The 20727-nt window shown below is 49.6% G+C and overlaps 1 protein-coding gene across 1 annotated transcript in view; it reads right to left on the bottom strand.

Moving 5' to 3' along the window:
- LOC137626046 (ribonuclease Z, mitochondrial-like) overlaps positions 1 to 20727 on the bottom strand; it is an 80194-nt gene that overhangs the window by 36727 nt on the left and 22740 nt on the right. The window contains exons 2-4 of the mRNA XM_068357130.1: positions 3171 to 3316; positions 1392 to 1578; positions 937 to 1138 (exon numbers count right to left, since the gene is read on the bottom strand). Of these exons, the coding sequence (XP_068213231.1) occupies positions 937 to 1138; positions 1392 to 1578; positions 3171 to 3316 (535 nt within the window). The remainder of the gene's footprint in view (positions 1 to 936; positions 1139 to 1391; positions 1579 to 3170; positions 3317 to 20727) is intronic.

Below are 20727 nucleotides of genomic sequence, written 5' to 3' on the forward strand. Positions count from 1 at the left end.
CTACCTCTGCTATCACCGGCGACTGCTTAACAGCGGCCCCCAACTGGACAAGGTCAAACAGGGCTTCCTTGGAGGGCAGGCCCTTCAGCCACAAGGAAGCCCAAAGCTGAAAGAGATCATCATGAGACAACGAATCATTATCAATAACCTCCCCCGGGGGAGGAGGGGGATCCGCCCCGCTATGGGAGGCGACGCCCTCTCCCCCAACCCAAGGTCGGGAAACAGAACTAGGGCCTGCGCTCCCACTCGGCGGTCTCTCCTTAGGAGTCAGACGAGGAGCTTCGGAGGAGGTCTGGGCGGCGAAAGAAGTGTCCCGAGAGCCTTCCTCCTTCAAGGCAACCCCAGAAGGAGAACGGTCTCTCATGGACTTCTTCTTACGCCGGCGGCCAAACTTCTCCCACTGGGAGGCAGACCACTCCCTGCCCTCACTACAATTATTTTCTCTGTCACACCGTCGGCCTCAACACTGTGGGCAAAGGGTGTGAGGATCCGTATCCACCGCAGACATGAAAGTACCGCAAGGGCGACCGGCAATACCAGGACACTTGCGCATGATGGATATCCAAGGGTGAGGCCAACTTCAAACGCACACAAGCTGAGGAAAAGCAAAAAAGATTAAGGCTGTCAAACGAGGACGATGGACAGACACGTCTGTTCATTGCCGGAGCCAAAAGTGAAGTGAAGCAAATCACCGGTGTGGTGGGGGGGAGGGGTAGCAAGCTACCCCTTCCCCTACCCCCACTAACTAGCGCGGGGGTAGTTAACCCTCGTTAAAAACTATTGGCTCGTCATTTCAGCTACACTGAAAGTAAACCCAATGTAAATAGCGTGGTTTGTATTTCGGTTACGGAACAAACTTATTTCTCACCCATTAAAAGAAATTGTAAACCCCAGATTTATTGCTGAATTAGTAAATATTATTATACAACATCTTACCTTCCTCCTCATTTTCCTCCAAAGAATCTTTCTCACTGCTTTCACCACTTGATGACTCTTCTTTGGCCCAGAGAGGAACAGCTTCAATACTTAATGGATCATTGGCATCACCGATAATGCCATTATTTTCTGTATAATGCCTGTAGTTGATGTTTAAATCCCGAAAGCGTATAAAATGTCTTGTACCATAATACAGAGATTCCTACAATAGGAAGAGTAACAACACGTGACATCAAATCTCAGCTATTTATGTTATAAAAAATTTATTTGCTAACACACTTCATGGCCTGTTTCTGTGAATAATCTTCTGCTAACAAATAACATTAACTGCCTATGGAAATGCTTCTCTAATTTATGAACATTTAGTAACATTGCATAAAATCAAAAGATCAACTAAGATTACTGTACACATCTATTACGGTAAATAAAAAACTCAACATTTTAATCATACTCACAATTCCAGCAGGTCCATGAAGATTAATCTCTGGAACACCAGTATCTTGAAGTGTCAGGAGAATTCCAGGAAGGCCTCCAACATTACTCCAGGATTTATGGGTAATTAAAATATGCTCCATCATTCCCAACTTCACTTTGTGTTCGTAAGCAAGCCTTTGTGATCCCTCTCCACAATTGAAAAGAAACCTAAAATCAAATATGTAGGTCCCATCATGATACAACAAGACAGACTTTCTTTAAAAAAAAATAAGTACTAATTATTAGATAAAGTTGATACATCTCAAAAGGAAAAAAAATTTTTTTTAAAACATATTCTATATTGGTGCTACACCTTTTTATACACTATATTTAAATTCCAGTAACATGAAACTTAAGCAAAAGAGTAAATTCCAACTCAAGTTATTGATAATTTATACACATTTTGTGTTTTAGAATTTATTCATTGCAGATGCTTGAATTAAAAATACTGTGCAGTGCAGCACAGTTTATTATATCAAATGTCTAAGAACTCTATTGATCCTTGACTATGAAAATACATGTTGAAATGTACGGTATTTCTTATGAAGATTGCAAAATATAAATGATGTACAATATTTGAAATTCCTAATATCTATAACAAGAAGCCTAAGTTAAGACAGGATGAAAAGATTAATGTTATGGACGAGATTAGAAGATGAAAAACATTTCAAATTCTTCGGTAACAGATTGGACTGCAAAGCTAGCATTCAGATGAAAGTAAGGATGTAAGTAAGAACATTCTAGAAAAAATGGACTGAGATTGCTGGACAACTGGTAACTACTGATAAATAAATAAGAGTACTGTACTGCACAGCACATGTAAACATCCTGCAATGTGATGAGGCTAGGAATTTCCATGGTACCAATATAAGAGTACTTAAAAAGATAATTAAACTTTTTTTAAATGTTTCTAAAAAATACTGAGAATCATGTTTGGAGATCATTGAATGGATCTTATTTCAAGTAATAATAAAGTTGCCAAGAGATGTGCTTAGATGCTGGAAAATGCAGATGGCACTGTTACAAAGATCAAGATTTGATTATGTAATAAGGATGAGATAGGATAAGTTAATCAAAGAAATCATTTACTGTATATGGAAGTAGCAGAAATAAAACACTTGGACAGTCAAAGAGAAGGGGCATGTTGAAGACGTGAACCATATGGGAGTTTAAGTAGAAAGAGTGAAAACAACTTAGTACCACACAGCAAAACTGACAGAACAGATTATGATGAATTTAGGGTTCTGTCATGCAACCAAAATTGGTAAAGTGATCATTTGTTCATGTAATGGTTTGTAATATGTACAAAAACCTAACCAAACTACCAAAATAAAGAATCAAAACTTTTAGAAAGATGCATCATGAATATTAACCCTTTTACCCCCAGGCTCTTTGGAAATTTCCAACCCTTAACCCCCAAGGGGTTATTTTTTCCCCAGCACATTTCGCAATATATATTTTTTAAATTGCTCTAACAGCCTTAATTTTTGTCATAGGGAGGTCAGGTTGGTCTCATTCTCTTCGAAAATGCCTGAATTTTCTCAAAAAAAATCTTGAAAATATGAAAAAAAAAAAAATTTTATAGCATTTTTTTGCAAGGACGTATCGGTACGTCCATGAGGGTAAAGGGATGAGTTTTGTGAAACGTACCAGTACGTCCTTTGGGGGTAAAAGGGTTAACCATTGTACAGTCCACTCCTTATGCATGGACTAATCATCTATTTCAACAAATTTATCAAAATACAAGAAGTATCTTTTACCTTGCTTGTTCTGTGAAGACATAGAGAGACCTTGGGGAACCTGGTGCACCAGATCCAAGTACTTGAAGATACACTGTAGACGGAGAGTATTTGCGCAACTTTTCTTTGCGGGCAAGGCGAATGCCCTGCAATTCTTTGACGTCCACCTAGAAATACATTAGTTTGTCAAAACATCAGTAAGTAAGATCTAGGATATCTAACAAAAACTAGTTTTACATCTGGGTACTAACATATAAACATTGCTATTGCAAATAACAGGTGAAAAGTTTGGAACGCAAAAGGCCAACACAAATTTAAATCCCAATGCTTTAACGTTTACATTTGTCAAGCCATCAGGTTAGACTACTCAGAGAAGCATAAATTAATTCCTTATTCAACATTTCTAAATGGAAAATATATTCCATTTCCTAAGTATTTCTACACAAGATAGTTTGCTTTAAGAAAACTCTTTTTTTTTTCATACCTCAAATACAATGTGTTCCCAATATAGTGCTATCTTAGTACAGTACAATACTGTATCTGTTTAACCCTTTTACCCCCAGGCTCTTTGGAAATTTCCAACCATTAACCCCCGGGGGTTATTTTTTTCCCAGCACATTTTGCAGTATATTTTTTCTAAATTGCTCTAACAGCCTTAATTTTTGTCAGAGAGAGGTCAGGTTAGTCTCATTCTCTTGGAAAATGCCTGAATTTTTCAAAAAAATTATAAGAAATATGAAAACAAATTTTTTTATAGCATTTTTTTGCAAGGACGTACCGGTACGTCCATGGGGGTAAAGGGATGGGTTTTGTGAAACGTACCAGTACGTCCTTTGGGGGTAAAATGGTTAATAACCTAATGTGTACCACTGATAATTAAAGAAATTCTCATCCACCTTTAAAGCCTGTCATTCCTCCACAATATGATTCACCACCTCTTCTCCCCTCCAACACCTTTGTCTACCCTTCCATCTTATAAATATTTAAACAACCTCTTCCCCATGGCATCTTTTCGGTTCAATGCAGATCACTGATGGACATCAATTTACATCTTAAAATCTTCTAATACACTTGTAACTGTCACTATTTTTCAGCAGTAAAAAAATAACACTCTCCCATATGTAACAAATGGGGAGGTCCCTATTTACCCAGCCAGGTCTACTTACTCAGCCAGGTAAGTAAGGACACACCAACCTAAGTCAGGTTAGGTGGGGGCTACTTAGAGTACGAAGAACTATATCCCTGTACTTTTGATAAAATCTTACCAGAGCTTGCAGACAACAGAGAAGAATAAGATTATCTTTTTACCATTACTGTAAAAATTCTAAAGTAATCTGTTGAGAGCATAGTTTTCAGAGCTGGTATTCAATATAAAAATATGATAAATTTGGATGCAATTTGTATTTTTCCTAACTATACAAACTTGTCCTCTACATAGGACATAGGATAGAATATCAACGAAGTTGGAGTACACAGCTATTAAAATTTTATTACAAGGTGTAGACAGGGGGATGATGAACAGAAGTGGGAAAGCCCTGGCTCCCTGAGTGCTCACTGAGAACTCACTTTGATTGCCCATTTCATATTCCTTATCACTACATATATCAAATCATGAGTGATATAAGAGGGGTGTAAAAGATTTTGGGTACCTATGACAATCAACATGGTCATTACTGTTATTAATTCTTCTCTTGAATATGGTCATTTCTTTAGAAAGAGTACATTTAAATATCAGTGTTAAACCATTTAACTCAACAATATAACTAGCATTGGTACTGAAAGGTTTTTTACTTGAGCTGTCATTTAGACAGATTAAGGATATGAATTATTAGAAGTTATAGCAAGAATAAAAGGATTTAAACCCTGACAAGCTGACAAGGAAAACATAGAGGGCCATAATAAGCATGTGCTAGTCTCACAATCATTAAACTGATGTCAAGTTGAATTCTAATGTCAAAGTACCATACAGTACATTGAAATTATGAAATAACATGCTGCTTCCAAAGATTTAAACATAAATATGACAAATTCGTAGATAATCTGTATTTTTCCTAATGATACAAACCTAGCTATTTACATGGGGGAGTAATTACTTCGGTGTAGCCGATGACGAGCCATAAAGTTTTAACGAGGGTTTCCTACCCCACGGGGGATAGGGAGGGGTAGCTAGCTACCCCTCCGCCCCTCACACACACCGGCCGGTGTTCAACTCACTTTACTTAGAGGTAGGACTTATCTTGGGGGACAGGGCTGGCAGGGAGTAGGGGAGGGGTAGCTTGCTACCCTTCCTCCCTCCCACACCGGTGAAATGTCTCACTTCACTTAGAGGTAGGACTTGTCTTGGGGGACAGGGCTGGCGGGCAAATATGCGTACATAGCTAAAGTTTGTACAGTTAGGAAAAATACAAATTATCTCCGAATTTGTCATTTGTTCCGTAACCGAAATACAAACCACGCTATTTACATAGGGTGACTCACCCTTAGGAAGGGTGGAAAGTCCCCAGCCTACTGGCTTTGGCTTTACCCGGGGACTCAGAATCCGAGTGAGCAGCACTTCAAGAAAAGGAGTCCCTGCACCTCACAAGTTCCTTGTTCCACAAGGAACGTGTGGCCTACATAAGCTTTGTGTGTGAAGGGAAAAGTGTGACTCGTCCTAGGCAGTTGACCTGGAGTTCTTTAGAAGGAACTCTAGGTTAGGACGTTCCCAATACCACCTCGTCAGGTTATGGGGGACGCGACAGTATTACCTTAATACTAGGAACACAAGGAAGCATGGTTTACCTGCAGAGGTTTGAGGTCAGCTATGCAGAGAACCTAGGATGCTGCTTTCCTCAATAGAGGGGAGGATGAAGAAAGAGGTAAGGGCCAGGCATACCTCTTTCATTCACGCAGTCTGGCACCGGGTAACAATGCCCTCAACCTTCTGCTACCTGTCCATGAAGGAGCCTGAGGTTAGACCAGCTGTTGTGTAGCCACCACAGGCCTATAGAAACGTATCAAGGGACCTGTGGGTCACGTCCTGCAGGTAGTGGGCTGTGAAGGCCGTTCGACTCTTCCAGCCTCTAGTTTGTAGCACCTGCTTCACAGAATAGCTCTCTTGAGGGCCAGTGGCATGACATCGTGTGCTCTTAGGCTACATGACGGAGGAGGGTCTAGATTCAGGGCAAGATGGATGGGCCTTTGAATCCAGGCTGCAAGAGTGGTGACCCTCCTCCTCGTCCTTCCTGTGCTCCCAAACAGGGCTTGCACGTGAGGACGAATTGCAGTTGTTCTTCAAGATAATACCTCCGACTCCCTACTGGGCATAGTAGGAGGTCTGGGTCATCTGTTATAGAACGGAGACTCGAGATCCTGTCGGAGTCAAACCCAAGGTTTGGAACTCCAAGATCTTGAGTTAGAAACCACTCAGGAACGAACCCGAACGTTACCTCCCCTTCTCCTCTTGAATGGGAGAAGTCGTACAAGAGACCATGAAGTACACTGATACGCTTGGCCGAGGCCTAAGCGAGCAGGAGCACCTTCTTCTAAGTCAGGTGGCTGTCAGACGCTTAGCGTAATGGTTCAGAGGGAGAAGTCTTCATATCCCTAAGAAACTAGCCATGCTCCATGGAGGAAGTCTCATACCGACTGGGAAGTTCGTAGCTTCGTATGAGCGAAGAAGATCCCGCGAGGAGGAATTGTCTACTGTATCCTTACAGCCTGAAGGCCAGGTTTGAGGCTGAGCGATAGGCTATAACGCCGAGAGCATAAGGCGTATTTCCTCCCGCAGATACACAATAACTCCGCTATTGCTGGAATAGTGGCATCCAGAGGGAGATATACCTCTCCCACGACGACAACCACAGAAGACTCTCCGTCTCGCCTGGTGGACCCCTGCGATGACTACGCAGGTGTCAAGACATCCGCTTCGCAACTTGTTGCGGAATGCTTCTCTCTGAGAGGAGACACTGGATAGTCTCCAGGCGTGGAGCCGAAGCGATTCTGCGGCTATGAGATAGATGCTGCAGTGTGGTTGCTTAGCTCGTGTTGTGGGGAAAGCTCTCTTGGGAGTTCCATCAGGGAATGCAGGAGGTCCGGGAACCACTCTGCATGATGGCGAAGCGGAGTTATCAGAGTCATCAACAGTCCGACCGATAGCCTGGTTTTGTTGAGGTCCCTTCCCGTCAGACCCAACGGTGGAAAGGCGTAGACGTCGATGATGTCCCACCGTTATGAGAAGGCATCCTGCCAGGGTGCCTCAGGGTCTGGAACTGGAGAGTAGTCCAGCGGCAGCTTGAAATTCAAGGCTGTCGGGAACAAATCCACAAGGTCAGGACTTGTTGCTACTGGGGGTGCCAAAGACCACTTGGTACTCTCTATCTGCGATGCTCTGCTCAGCCTGTCTGAGAGCACATTCCTTGTCCGGAATGAAGCAAGCTGATAGTAGTACTGAGTGGACTTCGGATCATCTCAGTATCTCTACTGTAAGATAGGGAAGAAGTTATGAAAAGGTACCTCCCTGCTTGATGAAATAAGCCTCTACCATGGTGTTGTCGCTCACGGAGTGACTTGCCAGGGTTTGTTGGAACTGTTGAAGGGCCAGAATATGGCCTTCATCCCTAGCCAATTGATGTGGAGGTACCCTTCTAGTTCTGGACATAGGCTGCAGATCCTTTGGTTCAGAACACGGCGGCCTCCCCCATTTCTTTAACGTGTCCGAGAATAGCATCAAATGCGGGGGAGGTACGAAAGATCCAGTCCCTTACAAAGGCTTCCGTAGGTCTACCATCACCGCAGGTCTATTCGTTCCGTAAGTCCCATGGAGACCAGAATGTCTGGGGAACCGTTGTCTTGGTTCCACCGGAACTTGAGTCATCAAAGCAGGGATCTCATCCTGAGGCGGCTGTAAGGAACTAGAGGGACAAGGTGGAAGGTGACCTAGGAGAAGTAACCAGAAAATGACCGGTGACTTTTCCTCGCCTGAGGAAAGGTTCCACGACTCTCCTCCGCCTTGCTATCCTATCATTTGATGGGAAGGTTTAATGGAGATTGGAGTCTAAAATCAAGCCTAGATATCCATGCTGCTGCGATGGAAAACAGAGAAACCTCCTCGAGTTTACCATGATCCCTAGATCTTGGCAAAGTCTCAGAGGCTTGTCTCGGTGTCGAGAAAGCTTCGATTCCGAGACTGCCGGATTAGCCAGGCATCCAGAAAGTGAAGGAGGCGGATGCCGATCCTGTGTGTCCTAAGGATCAGGATGAACCTTCTGGTGAAACGCCTGCAGTGTTGTGGAGGGATCGAAACATAGCACTTTGAACTGGTAGCTCTGTTGTCTAGGCTGCATTCAAGTATTTCCTAGAAGACGGAGGGACAGGGATCTGGAAGTACCTGTCCTTCGGATCCAGTTTGTACATGAAGTCTTGTAGTCCCACTACAAGTCTGATGGACTCTGTCCCACACTGACCCAAGTTTGTTTGACAAACTTGTTCAGGTCTAGGAGGTCGATGACGGGTCTCCAGCCTTCAGGAGCCTCTTGGAAGCAAGAGTCGTTGAAGAAGGCTGGGGGAGAGCCGTCGACGACCTTGGAGAGCATCCTTCTAGACTCTAGAGCATGGTCTCGACTTCTGCCCTAGGGGCTAGCCCCTTGTCGATCCCATGGCAAGGTGACTCAGCGACCCTGGATTCGTTGACAGGGAAGGTAGAGATGCTAAAGATGGGACACGATATCCTTGGCTGATCATGAAGATCGTGCAGGAATCAGCCTCAAGTCGCTGCCACTAGAAGGTGCAACTCTAGGCATCTCTCCCCTGGGGGATGCAGGGAGGGGTTCCCAATCCAGGTGTTTGCGGCCTAGCCTGCTCCCACTAGGATTACTGCCCACCCCCGGAGGGCTCTTTGCCCTCCTGTCCCTGACAGGAGGGGGCTGCTGTAAAGACACCATGTCTTAGCTGCCCGTGCCAGCTCCGATGTCCCAGTATGACGAGGCCGTTGTAGTTGAGTAGCTGGAGGCTTGAAGGGTATCAATGTGAGCGTCCTGGAGGAGTGAATCGTGATACGATTTCTCCCCCTCTCAACTGTTCGTCCTTGTCCTTGGGCTCAAACAAACCCTTTCCAAGGATGGAAGAGTCTCTGGGTTGGTGACGTCAACGGTAGGGACCTTCGAGAGAGACCTCTCGGTTACTGCCTTCCATTGCTTCAACCTAAAGATTGTCTACCAGTTCGAAACTTGGTGCCGGGAAACGATGGTGTTTCCGAGAGAAGGAGAGTTCCAAGACCTTCCCGGAGCTCCTTTATATCCTCGGGTCGCGACCGGATGGCCAGAGACTCAGCTCGATGGTCAGCCACGAGGTGGCCTGCCTGGTACCTTTGTGGCTACCTCCTGGTTCAAGGTTCCCGAAGTCGAGAATACCACCTGCCAGGCGGGGAGTTCCTCAAGGGAAAAAACTTGTAAAGCCCGTTCCACGGAATGGAAGAGGAAGAGCTAAACCAGGTTACCCCATGATCTCGCAAAATCACCTCAGTTGACGACTGACCGAGGCAGTTGTCAGCAACTACCGTAGGAGGGAAGGGAATCGGCCGCTCCTGAGGAGTAGAGATGATGGGGACTGCCTGCAAAGGGAGAAGAATGTTACTCAGGCCCTTCTGAAGATTCTTCCTGCTCTAGTTCTTGCCATGCTCTGCGTTTATGCGCTCCAGAAAACTAGCTAGGTTGCTCGTGTCGCGAAACCCGAAGGGAATCGCGGACGAAATCGCCCTGAAGCTCGCGGGATGGTACAACCGTTGGTTCTCGCGCGGGAGAACGTGTGCGTGCTCGCGCGCGGGCGTCCGATAGTAAGGACGAGTGCTGGGCGGTTGGAAGACCGATGGCACGTAGTTGAGTGATGGCGCGTTGGCGAACGATGGAGCGTTCTGGAAGAGCGATGGTTCGCTAGTTGGCGAACGAAGGAGCGTTGTGTAGGGGACCTACGGTGGTCTGAAGCGTACACGTGTTGGAGCGTTGAAAACACTTGCGGTCAGGCGAGGAATCGCGCACAGTGAAAAATCGCTCGTGATCGCTAGGAGATCGCTGGCAAGTGGGAGATTGCTGGCGTGCAGTTGTGCGGCCAGAAGATATCAGCGAGGGAACAGAACCAGAAGGTGAAGTTGCGCATAATAGCCAACACTCGTGGTCGAGCACAGGCGGCTTCTCGAGGGCGAGGGGGCACACAGAACACGGTTAAGTCTGGAGGAAGCATGATGCGCATGTGCACATCAGAAGGGCCACAAATCTGGCGAGAAGGAGATTGTCAGCCTTCAACGAAGGAACAATCTCCTTGCCTGCGCCCAGATCCGAAGATCGTGGGCATGATGGCTAACGTTGCATGCAGGAGACCGTTGGCACACATGGCGCATAGCAGGAAATATAAAGGAGATTGTGAGCCTTCAACGAAGGAAACAATCTCCTTGCCCGCGCCCAGACCCGAAGATCGTGGGCGTGCGGGCGAGCTGGAAGAGTCTCGGGAACGCAGGTGAGTGCTACGGCGAGACTCGGCTACAGGAGATCGCTGGAGATAAGTCTGGTCCACAGCAGGCCAGTGCATGCACACTACTAACTTGTATGCACAGGTAAAACCTGGCACTAAAGGGAATTAACCACAACGTGGAATAAGCCCTTTTGCCCCGAAGGGAAGCGGTGCTTGTTGGAAAACGAGGTGTGTCGGAGCTCAATGTGCATCAGCGTCCAGGAACGGAGGAGTCGGAGATCGCGAATGATCTTCCGATGGGAGAGAAGCAGTAGCCATGGTCGGTACTCGTCGAGGAGGATCGTCTGCGGAGAGTGTTGAATGAAGATGAAGACGACCTCGGCTAGGAGGTCTATCCTCAAACCTCCGAAGAGGAGTCTCTGATAGTGAATTCCCCCATAGGAGAAGAATCACTGCAGGAGAGACCGTAGGCAGCTGTCCCCGAAGGGAACCGAGCCCTCAGCAACAACAGCAACACCGCAGGAGGATGGCTCCGAACAAGAGTCACTGGGGTGAACTCCCCCCACGGGGGGAGAAGCACCCACAGGAGAGACTGTGGCAACAGCTGCCCCCGAAGGGGACTGAGCCCTCAGCAACAACAGCAGAGAGAGGCCTCCAAAGAGGAGTCTCTGTGGTGATCTCCCCCCCCCAGGGAAGAAGCACTCGCTAGAGAGACCGTAGGGCTCCCTGTCCCCCGAAGGGAACTGAGCCTTCAGCAACAACGGCAACAGAAGGAGTCCTCCGAAGAGGAGTCTCTGTGGTGAACTCCCCCTCGGGGGAGAAGCACTCGCAGGAGAGACCGTAGGACTCAGCTGCCCCCCAAAGGGGACTGAGCCTTCAGCAACAACAGCAGAAGGAGTCCTCCGAAGAGAAGTCTCTATGAGTGTCCTCCTTCGCAAACGAGAGAGGGAACACTTCGTAAAAGAGACAGTAGAAGGCGCCCAAGGGCCGATGGGTCAACAAGTGACCTAAGAGCAATCCTCCACAGAGGGGCCCTTGCAGCTCCTCAGCCCCTTGAGCGTAGCTGCAGGTGCGACCGCTCAGCACCAAGAGCATAATCCCACGAATTCCATGGTTCAAGCTTGCAACTGCTCAGCCCCTTGAGCAAGGTTACAAAAGCGGTCGCTCAGCATCAAGAGAATAACCACCGAAGGACCAGGATTAAAAATAATAATTATCAAGGTAAGAGAAGTTTTCCCTAGAAGGGAAAACAACTCAAACCTGGGAAGGAAACTTCCCTCGGAAGAGAAGTTACCTACCCAAGGAGGTGAACCTCCCGAAGGATCTAAGATGAACTGCAGAGCTGTCAGTGACACGGGAGAACTTCCAAGAGAAGGAGACACGCCCCTGACGAAGTCCTAAAGGGGAGGCAGCAACAGCAGGCTCCCCAGGCCCCAACAAGCCAGCTCTTCTTCATTGACACAACAGGCAAACGAAAACTTACAACGTTAATTGCGAAAGTAAGTAATTTGTTAACATTCGTTCCCCCAGGAAGACTCCGAAGAGGAATCCCGAGGGAAAATAACACAAGATATAAAGTAATTAGTTAACATTCGTTCCCCCGGGAAGACACCGCAGAGGAATCCCGAGGGAAAAAACATAAGAATTACACAACAGGTAAGTGCCCTCAACCCCCTTACACTTACGGGAAAGGGGGAAGGGCGGAGAGCTGTAACAAAAACAGAATTATAACAATTATAATTATGTAATTCATTTACGAATGTTCACTAAAGTACGAACGAACAACCCCGAAGGGAAGAGTTCTGCAAAAAAGCTGAAAAGTTAACAAATACAATTAGATTCATAAAAATACAATTGAAAATAAAATTACTGAGTAGCAACTCCACCCGACACGGGAGGGAAGCTACCGAAGTACGTAGTAAACGTAGTAAGTAGTAAAGGGTGAACGACCTCAAGAGAGAGAGAGAGACCGCAATCAAACTACACTCTCAAGTTTCATACTCTGAATCCCCATTCCCCGTAGGAAAGGAGGAGCAGTGGAGAAACATAATAAGTCCAGCGATGACGTCTTCCCACGGCGCCCGTGGAAGGAAACGGAGGACCAAGAAAGAGATCTCGATCCATGAAATTACATCGTGGTGGCCTGACTGCCGGCAGGCTACACGAAGATATCGTACACTACACACACACAGCAGAAACAGTGAAAAGGAAACTTACTGATTTCTATACTCAAATATATACATAAACGTAAAAATACGTTTATATATGACAAATTCGGGGATAATTTGTATTTTTCCTAACCATACAAACCTTAGCTATTTATATAGGGTTTACTTTTGGCGTAGCTGAAATGACGAGCCATTAGATTTCTAACGAGGGTTAACTACCCCCGCTAGTTAGCAGGGGGTAGAGAAGGGGTAGCTTGCTACCCCTTCCCCCTCACACACCGGTGAACTGATTCACTTCGTCTAGAGGTAGGACTTCACGGGGGACAGGGCAAATATGTGTAAATAGCTAAGGTTTGTATGGTTAGGAAAAATACAAATTATCTCCGAATTTGTCATTTGTTCCGTAACTGAAATACAAACCACGCTATTTACATAGGGTGACTTACCCCTTAGGAAGGGCGGAAAGTTCCCAGCCTTACTGGCTTTTGGCTTTACCCGGGGACCCGAAATCCAAGTGAGCAGCACTCGAGAAAGGGGGTCACTGCACCTCGCACTCTTCGTTGCTTGCTATGAACATGCGGCCTACATAAGTTGTGTGTGGAGGAAGTTGTGACTCGTCCGAGGAAGTTGACCTGGAGTTCTTTAGATAGAAATCTAGGCTAGGATGTTCCCAATACCACCTCGTCAGGGTATAGGGGACGCAAACAGTATTACAGTTAATACTAGGAGCACAAGGAAGCATGGTTTACCTGCAGAGGTTGAGGTCAGCTATGCAGAGACCAGGATGCTGCTTTCCCCAAGGGAGGGGAGAATGCAGAAAGAAGTAAGGGCCAGACATACTCTTTCAATAACGCAGACTAAAACCGGGTAACAATGCCACCAACCTTCTGCTACCTGTCCATTAAGGAGCCTGAGGTTAGACCAGCTGTTGTGCAGCCACCACAGGGCCAATAGAGAAGGTATCGAAGCTCCTGTGGGTCACGTCCTGCAGGTAGTGGGTTGTGAAGGTCGTTTGGCGCTTCCACACCCCAGCTTGCAAAACCTGTGTCACAGAGAAATTTCTCTTGAATGCCAGGGACGTAGCGATGCCCCTGATGTCGTGCGCTCTAGGGCGACATGATGGAGGAGGGTCAGGATTCGAGGCGTGATGAATAACCTTCCGGATCCAGGCCGAGATGGTGTTCTTGGTGACCCTCCTCTTCATCCTGCCTGTGCTTATGAATAACGCTTGCACATGAGGACGAACTGCAGCTGTTCTTTTCAAGTAACGCCTCAGACTCCTCCCTGAGCAAAGTAACAGATGGTCTGGGTCACTTGTTAGAGAACGAAGACTCGTTACCCCGAAGGAGTCGAACCTAGGGTCTGACACCCCAGGGTTCTGAGTCTTGGCAACAAACTCAAGTGACGAACCTGAACTTTACCTCCCCCCATCCCCTTGAATGGGCAACATCGTAAGAAAGACCATGAAGTTCACTGACCTGCTTGGCCAAGGCCAAGGCGAGCAGGAAAGCCGTCTTCCAAGACAGGTGGCGATCAGACACCTGGCGTAATGGTTCAAACAGGGCTCTCTTCAGAGCCCTGAGGACCTGAACCACGTTCCAAGGAGGAGGTCTTACTTCTGACTGAGGGCAGGTAAGCTCATAGCTGCGTATGAGTAGAGAAAGTTCTAACGAAGAGGAAATGTCCACTCCTTTCAGCCTAAAATCCAAGCTTAAGGCTGAGCGATAGCCTTTCACCGCCGGAACTGAAAGGCGCATTTCCTCCCGTAAATACACAAGGAACTCCGCTATTGCTGGAATAGTGGCATCGAGCGAAGAGATACCCCTCCCACGACACCAACCACAGAAGACTTTCCACTTCGCCTGGTAGACTCTGATAGAGGACTTGCGTAGGTGGTGAGACATCCTGTCCGCAACCTGTTGCGAAAATCCTCTCTCCGTGAGGAGACGCTGGATAGTCTCCAGGCTTGAAGCCGAAACGACGCTACGGCCTTGTGGAAGATGTTGCAGTGTGGTTGTCCGAGTAGCTCGTGTCGTGGGGGGAGTTCCCACGGGATCTCCGTGAGGAGCTGCAGAAGGTCCGGGAACCATTCCAAGTGATGCCACAGCAGAGATATCAAGGTCATCGAGAGATTAACCGATAGTCTGGTCTTGTTGAGCACCCTTCTCATCAGACAGAATGGTGGAAAGGCGTAAACGTCGATGTTGTCCCACCTCTCCTGAAAAGCCTCTTGCCAGAGAGCCTTGGGGCAGTACAGGGGCAGCTTGAAATTCAAGGCTGTCGCGAACAGATCTACTGTCGGGGAATCCCACAAAGTCAGGACTTTGTTGGCTATCTGAGGATCCAAAGACCACTTGGTACTCACTATCTGCGTCGCTCTGCTCAGACTGTCGGCGAGCACATTCCTCTTGCCCGAAAGAAGCGAGCCGAAAGTGTGACCGAGTGGACTTCGGACCACCTCAGAATTTCTACTGCAGGATGGGATAGCTGTTGAGAAAAGGTACCTCCCTGCTTGTTGATGTAAGCCACTACCGTGGTGTTGTCGCTCATCACCACTACGGAGTGACCCGCCAGGGTCCGTTGGAACTGTTAAAAGAGCCAGGAAAATGGCCTTCATTTCTAGCAGGTTGATGTGGAGGTACCTTTCTGATTCTGACCAAAGGCCTGAGATCCTTTGGTTCAGAATGTGGGCCCCCCACCCTTCTTTTGACGCGTCCGAAAACAGAGTCAAATCCGGGGGGAGGACGAGAAGATCCACTCCCTTCCGAAGGTTCACGTCGTTCAGCCACCACCGAAGGTCCGTCCGTTCCGTGGATCCTATAGAAACCAGAAAGTCCGGAGAATCGGAGCCTTGATTCCACCAGGACTTGAGCCGCCATTGCAGGGATCTTATCCTGAGGCGGCCGTTTGGAACTAGACGTGCCAAGGAGGAAAGGTGACCTAGAAGACGTAACCATGAATGGGCCGGAAGCTCTTCCTGCCTGAGTAAAGGTTCTGCGACCCTCCTCAGCCTTGCTATCCTGTCGTCTGATGGAAAGGCTTTGTGGAGATCGGTGTCTAATATCATGCCTAGATATACCAGTCGTTTCATCGGAACCAGAGAGGACTTCTCGAGGTTTACCATGATCCCCAGATCTCGGCAAACCTCCAGATGCCTGTCCCGGTGTCGAAGAAGGGTCGACTCCGAGTCTGCCAGGATCAGCCAGTCGTCCAGATAACGGAGGAGACGTATGCTGTTCCTGTGCGCCCAAGACGAACTCAGTGCAAACACTCTGGTGAACACCTGAGGAGCTGTGGAGAGACCAAAATATAGCACCTTGAACTGGTAGATTTTGCTGTCTAGGCTGAATCTCAAGTACTTCCTGGAAGACAGATGGATTGGAATCTGGAAGTACGCGTCCTTCAGATACAGTGTGCACATGAAGTCTTGCGGTCTCACTGCAAGTCTGACCGTGTCTGCTGTTTCCATGCTGAACGAAGTTTGTTTGACAAACTTGTTCAGGGCCGAGAGATCGATAACCGGTCTCCAACCTCCAGACGCCTTCTTTACAAGAAAGAGTCGACTGAAGAAGCCTGGGGAGCCGTCGTCGACCTCCTGGAGAGCATCCTTCTTGAGCATGGTCTCGACTTCTGCCCGAAGGGCTAACCCCTTTGGCGATCCCATGGCATAGGAGTTCAGCGACACTGGATTCGCTGTCACGAGAGGTGGAGATGTTGTGAATGGGACGCGATAACCTTGGCCGATCACAGAGACCGTCCAAGAATCGGCCCCAAGTTGCTGCCACCTGTGCACGCAACTTTTCAGGCATCCCCCCACAGGTGGACACGCGGGGGGATTGCCAATCCTAGCGCTTGCGGCCTCGGACACTGCCTCTAGGATTCTTTCCTCCCCTAGAGGACTTGCCGCGCCTTCTGTCCTTGGTCTGAAAGGGCTGCGGCTTAGACACCCCTGTCTTAGCTGCCGGAGCCTGCTTCGGTGTCTTCCGAGGCTGCTGTTGCTGTTGAGGTGCCGGAGGCTTGTGGGGCCAAGATGTCAGGGCCCTCTGGAGGAGAGAATCTTGATTCGATCTCCTCCACCTCTCAGCTGTTCGTTCTATGTCCTTGGGCTCAAGCAGATCCCTCCCAGTGACGGAGGAGTGCCTGAGCCTGCAGACGTCCATGGCGGGGACCTTCGGATGGAACCTCTCGGCCACTGCGTCGCAACGCTTGAGGATCGAGTTAACCCACAGGTTAGCAACCTAGTGAGCGAGGAACTCAATCGAACACGTGCCCGAGAGGAGGAAGGTCTCCAAAGCCTTCCTATTGCTCTCTTTGGACAGATCCTCAGAGCGCAATAGGATGCCCAGAGATCCCAGCCAAACGTCCAGCCACGAAGTTGCCTGCATGGCACTCATCGCGACCTTCTCAAGGTTCAGGATCTCCGACGCCGAGAAAGTCACCTGCCGGGCGGAGAGCTTCTCGAGAGGAGTTTCCCTGGTCAGCTCTTCCACGGAATGGTGGAGCGGAAGGGCCATACTGGACTCCCCCATGATCTCAAAGTACCTCCTCTGATGTACTCGAGGAGGCGGGAGGAGTTTGAACCCCGCAGAAGAACGACCGGAAGAGGCGAGCTCGGAGAGCTGGGCTTCGACCCTGTCCCTGGCCCCTTTCACCCATTTGGACCAAGGCAAAGCTGCACTGGACTTAGGGGTTTCTGGGTGCCGTAGACTTGGTCTAGCACCGTGTCCTTGCCCTCACGAGGGGCAGTCTCCGTGTCCTTAAACTTGTTGAGTTGTCTCATCAAGCCTAGGACCTGCCAGAAAGCGTGTTCCGACTCGAAATAGTCTCCTCCTTGCGGACTGGCAGCTAAGTCTTCGGTCCCCAAAGGCTCATCTTGGGGAGATAGGTGGACGTCCTCCCGGAGTCTAGTTGGCTCTAGACGTATCCTGGATGACGATTTAGGAATCGTCTTGGAGTCCTTGGGCTCCCTCCTAGGAGGAATACAGGACTCCAGCAAAGAGGTCCGGAAGGGGGCTTCCTCGCGAGCAGCTTCTCTCCGAAGAGGAGGGGTTCCTCCCATTGGTGCCATGGGAGACACCCCTGCCTCGCTGAGGACGGAACCACCTCGTCCACAGGAGAAGGAGAAAAATCACGCGCAGGAGAAGGCATAGGAGTCTTCCTGACTGACCTCATGGGAGCCAACTTCTCCGAAGGAGAAGTCACCACGAAGTCCACTCCTCTCCTTCTCTTCAGCAAGGATGAGTCTGCCATTGGTTTAAGTCCCAAATCAACGAGGGCCGGCTTCACAGCCTGAACCACTGCGTTCATTATGTGACGGAACCAAGGCTGACGGGTAACTGACGCTGTGTCAGTTATCCCCGCTGGAGGGAAGGGGATCTCCTGACCCTTCGGAGTGGACGTCACGGGGCCTGCCTGAAAAGAAGAGGAAAAAGAATGTTGCATGGACCTCTCCGTAGATCCATCCTGGTCCTGGTCCTAGTAGGTAATCCTACACTTGCACGGTGGCGATCCAGAGGCTGATCTGGAAGTCCGTGTCCCTGTCAGTTGGCCGCGCTGATGATCCCTGCGAGAATGGGGATCACGGCAGTTCTCACGCGAAAAGGCATTCGAGGAATCGCGCACGGGCGCATTGCCGCATGTGGAAGAATGCGCATCGGTGCATTCGCTCGCGGGCAAGAGGGCGAGAAGGCGCGTGGGCGTGCGGGCGAGATGGTGCGTGGGCACGCTGGTGCGCGGGCGCGTAGGCGAAGGGATACGATGGCGCGTTGGCGAGCGGTCACGTTGGTGCGTCGGCGCGCACGTGAAGGAGCAAGAGATCGCGTAGGTGAAGGTGTGCGCTGAGCACTAGGCGACCGTCGGCGGCGCATAGGAGAACGGCGATGATCGGACAAAAAAAGTCGCGAGCGTTTGCCAGGCGGAAAGCGCTGGCGCGTTGGCGAGCGATGTCGCGTGTACTCCGTAGAACGACAGCGCATATCACGAACGGGCGAACGACTGCGCACAGGCGATTTATCACGCGGGCGAGTCGGAGACCTGGGGCGATCAGACTTAAGAGGGCGATGGCGCTCAGGAAAGCATTTGCGCACAGGCGAGTGATCGCGTGAACGCGCAGGAGATCGTTGGCGCATAGTAAGATTACTGCGCACATCTGAAGAGGTGGACGGAGACGAACGCGCAGGCGAACGCTCGCGAACAGGAGCTTTGGCTCGCTGTTGCGCCGGAGCAGAAGGGCGCGCAGGGGCGCATGGGCGACGACGGGATGGTACCCTTGCCCAAGTCCAGATCAGGAGATATTGGACGCGGTGGTGATCGTTGGCACGCTGGACGCACATCAGGAACAGGCTGGGCAGTAGCACGGCTGCGCACAGGAGAAGGAGGGCGCTCAGGAGAACGTGGGGGCGCCTTGTGCACATCAGGAACATGAGGGCGCTGCTTCGCAGGAGACCTGCAGGAAAGAGAGCGCTGGCGAGCAGGTGATCGCTGCCGAGCAGGAGAGCGCTGGCGAGCAGGTGATCGCTGACGAGCAGGAGAGCGCTGGCGAGTTAAGTTCGAAGACTGTAACTCTGGGGAGTGCTTGAGGGCTACTGCATGCGAACGCGCAGGAGGGCGCGCAGGGGAACGCTGACGCGCAAGGGACTTACCCACACCGTGAGTAGAGTCCCTTTTCCCCGAAGGAATCGGTGCCTGTTGGATAACAGGGTGAGAAGGCGCCCAAATCGCATTTGCAGCCAGGAACGGAGAAGGCAGGTCGGAAGGTCTGGCAGGCGTAGGAGATCGCGAACGATCTGCGGAGAGGTCAAGGGGCGCTGCTGTGACGGTCTGCTCCTGACGGGGGGGCTCCTCCTTAGGGGGAGGAACAGGAGAGGACAGCCCAAAGAGGCGCCTCCTAACTCCCTTATAGGGAGAAGGAAGTCCTCTGCTGCGGAGAGGCCGACGGGCCTTGCGTTGAATACGACCACGAGGAAGGGAATCCAGGTCATCAGTCCTTCGAAAAGGAGTCTCTGTCAGCGCGCTCCCCCGAAGGGGAGACCCGCCCGCAGGAGAGACCGTGGGACTCCCCTCCCCCCTCGGAAGATCTTCGGAGGGAGGAGGAGAGCCATCAGCAACGTCCGCAACAGGAGCAGTACCAAGGGTTTGACCAGACCCGTCGGAAGGCTCGGCCAAAACAGTGTCGACAAAATCCGAAGGGAATACCTCCGGTATTACCGGCGACTATTTGACCGCAGCCCCCAACTGGATCAGGTCAAACAGGGCTTCCTTGGAGGGTGAGCCCTTAAGCCCCAAGGAAGCCCAAAGCTGGAACAAATCATTATTAGACACAGTTTGGTCATGTTCATCAAATTCCAAATTATCCTCCCCCAAAGGAGAAGAGGGAGCTGCCACGCTAAGGGAGGCAACGCCCTCTCCCGCACCCCGAGGTCGGGAAACACCACTAGGGCCTGCGCTACCACTCGGCAGTCTCTCACTAGAGACCGATAGAGTGGGAGCTTTAGAGGAGGTTCGGGCGGTGGAAGAGGAGTCCTTAGAGCCTTCCTTCTTCAAGGTTGCCCCTGAAGGAGAACGGTCTCTCTTGGACTTCTTACGCCGACGGCCGAACTTCTCCCACTGGGAGGCAGACCATTCCCTACACTCACTGCAAGTATTCTCCCTATCACACCGTCAGCCTCGGCACTGCGGGCAAAGGGTGTGAGGATCGGTGTCCTCCACTGACATGAAGGTCCCACAAGGGCGGCCAGCGAGTCCAGGGCACTTGCGCACAACGAAGACAACGGCCGAGGCCAACTTCCAAACATACAGAACTAGAAAAAGCAAAAAAACAAATTAAGGCTGTCATTAACGAGGACGAAAACAGCAACGTCAGTACTTCGTCCGAGCCAAAAGTGGTGAGACAATTCACAGGTGTGTGGGGGGGGGGGAAGGGTAGCAAGCTACCCCTTCCCTACCCCTGTTAACTAACGGGGGGTAGT

This window comes from Palaemon carinicauda, chromosome 33 (genome assembly GCF_036898095.1).
Source record: "Palaemon carinicauda isolate YSFRI2023 chromosome 33, ASM3689809v2, whole genome shotgun sequence".
In the NCBI taxonomy this organism is placed as follows: domain Eukaryota; kingdom Metazoa; phylum Arthropoda; class Malacostraca; order Decapoda; family Palaemonidae; genus Palaemon; species Palaemon carinicauda.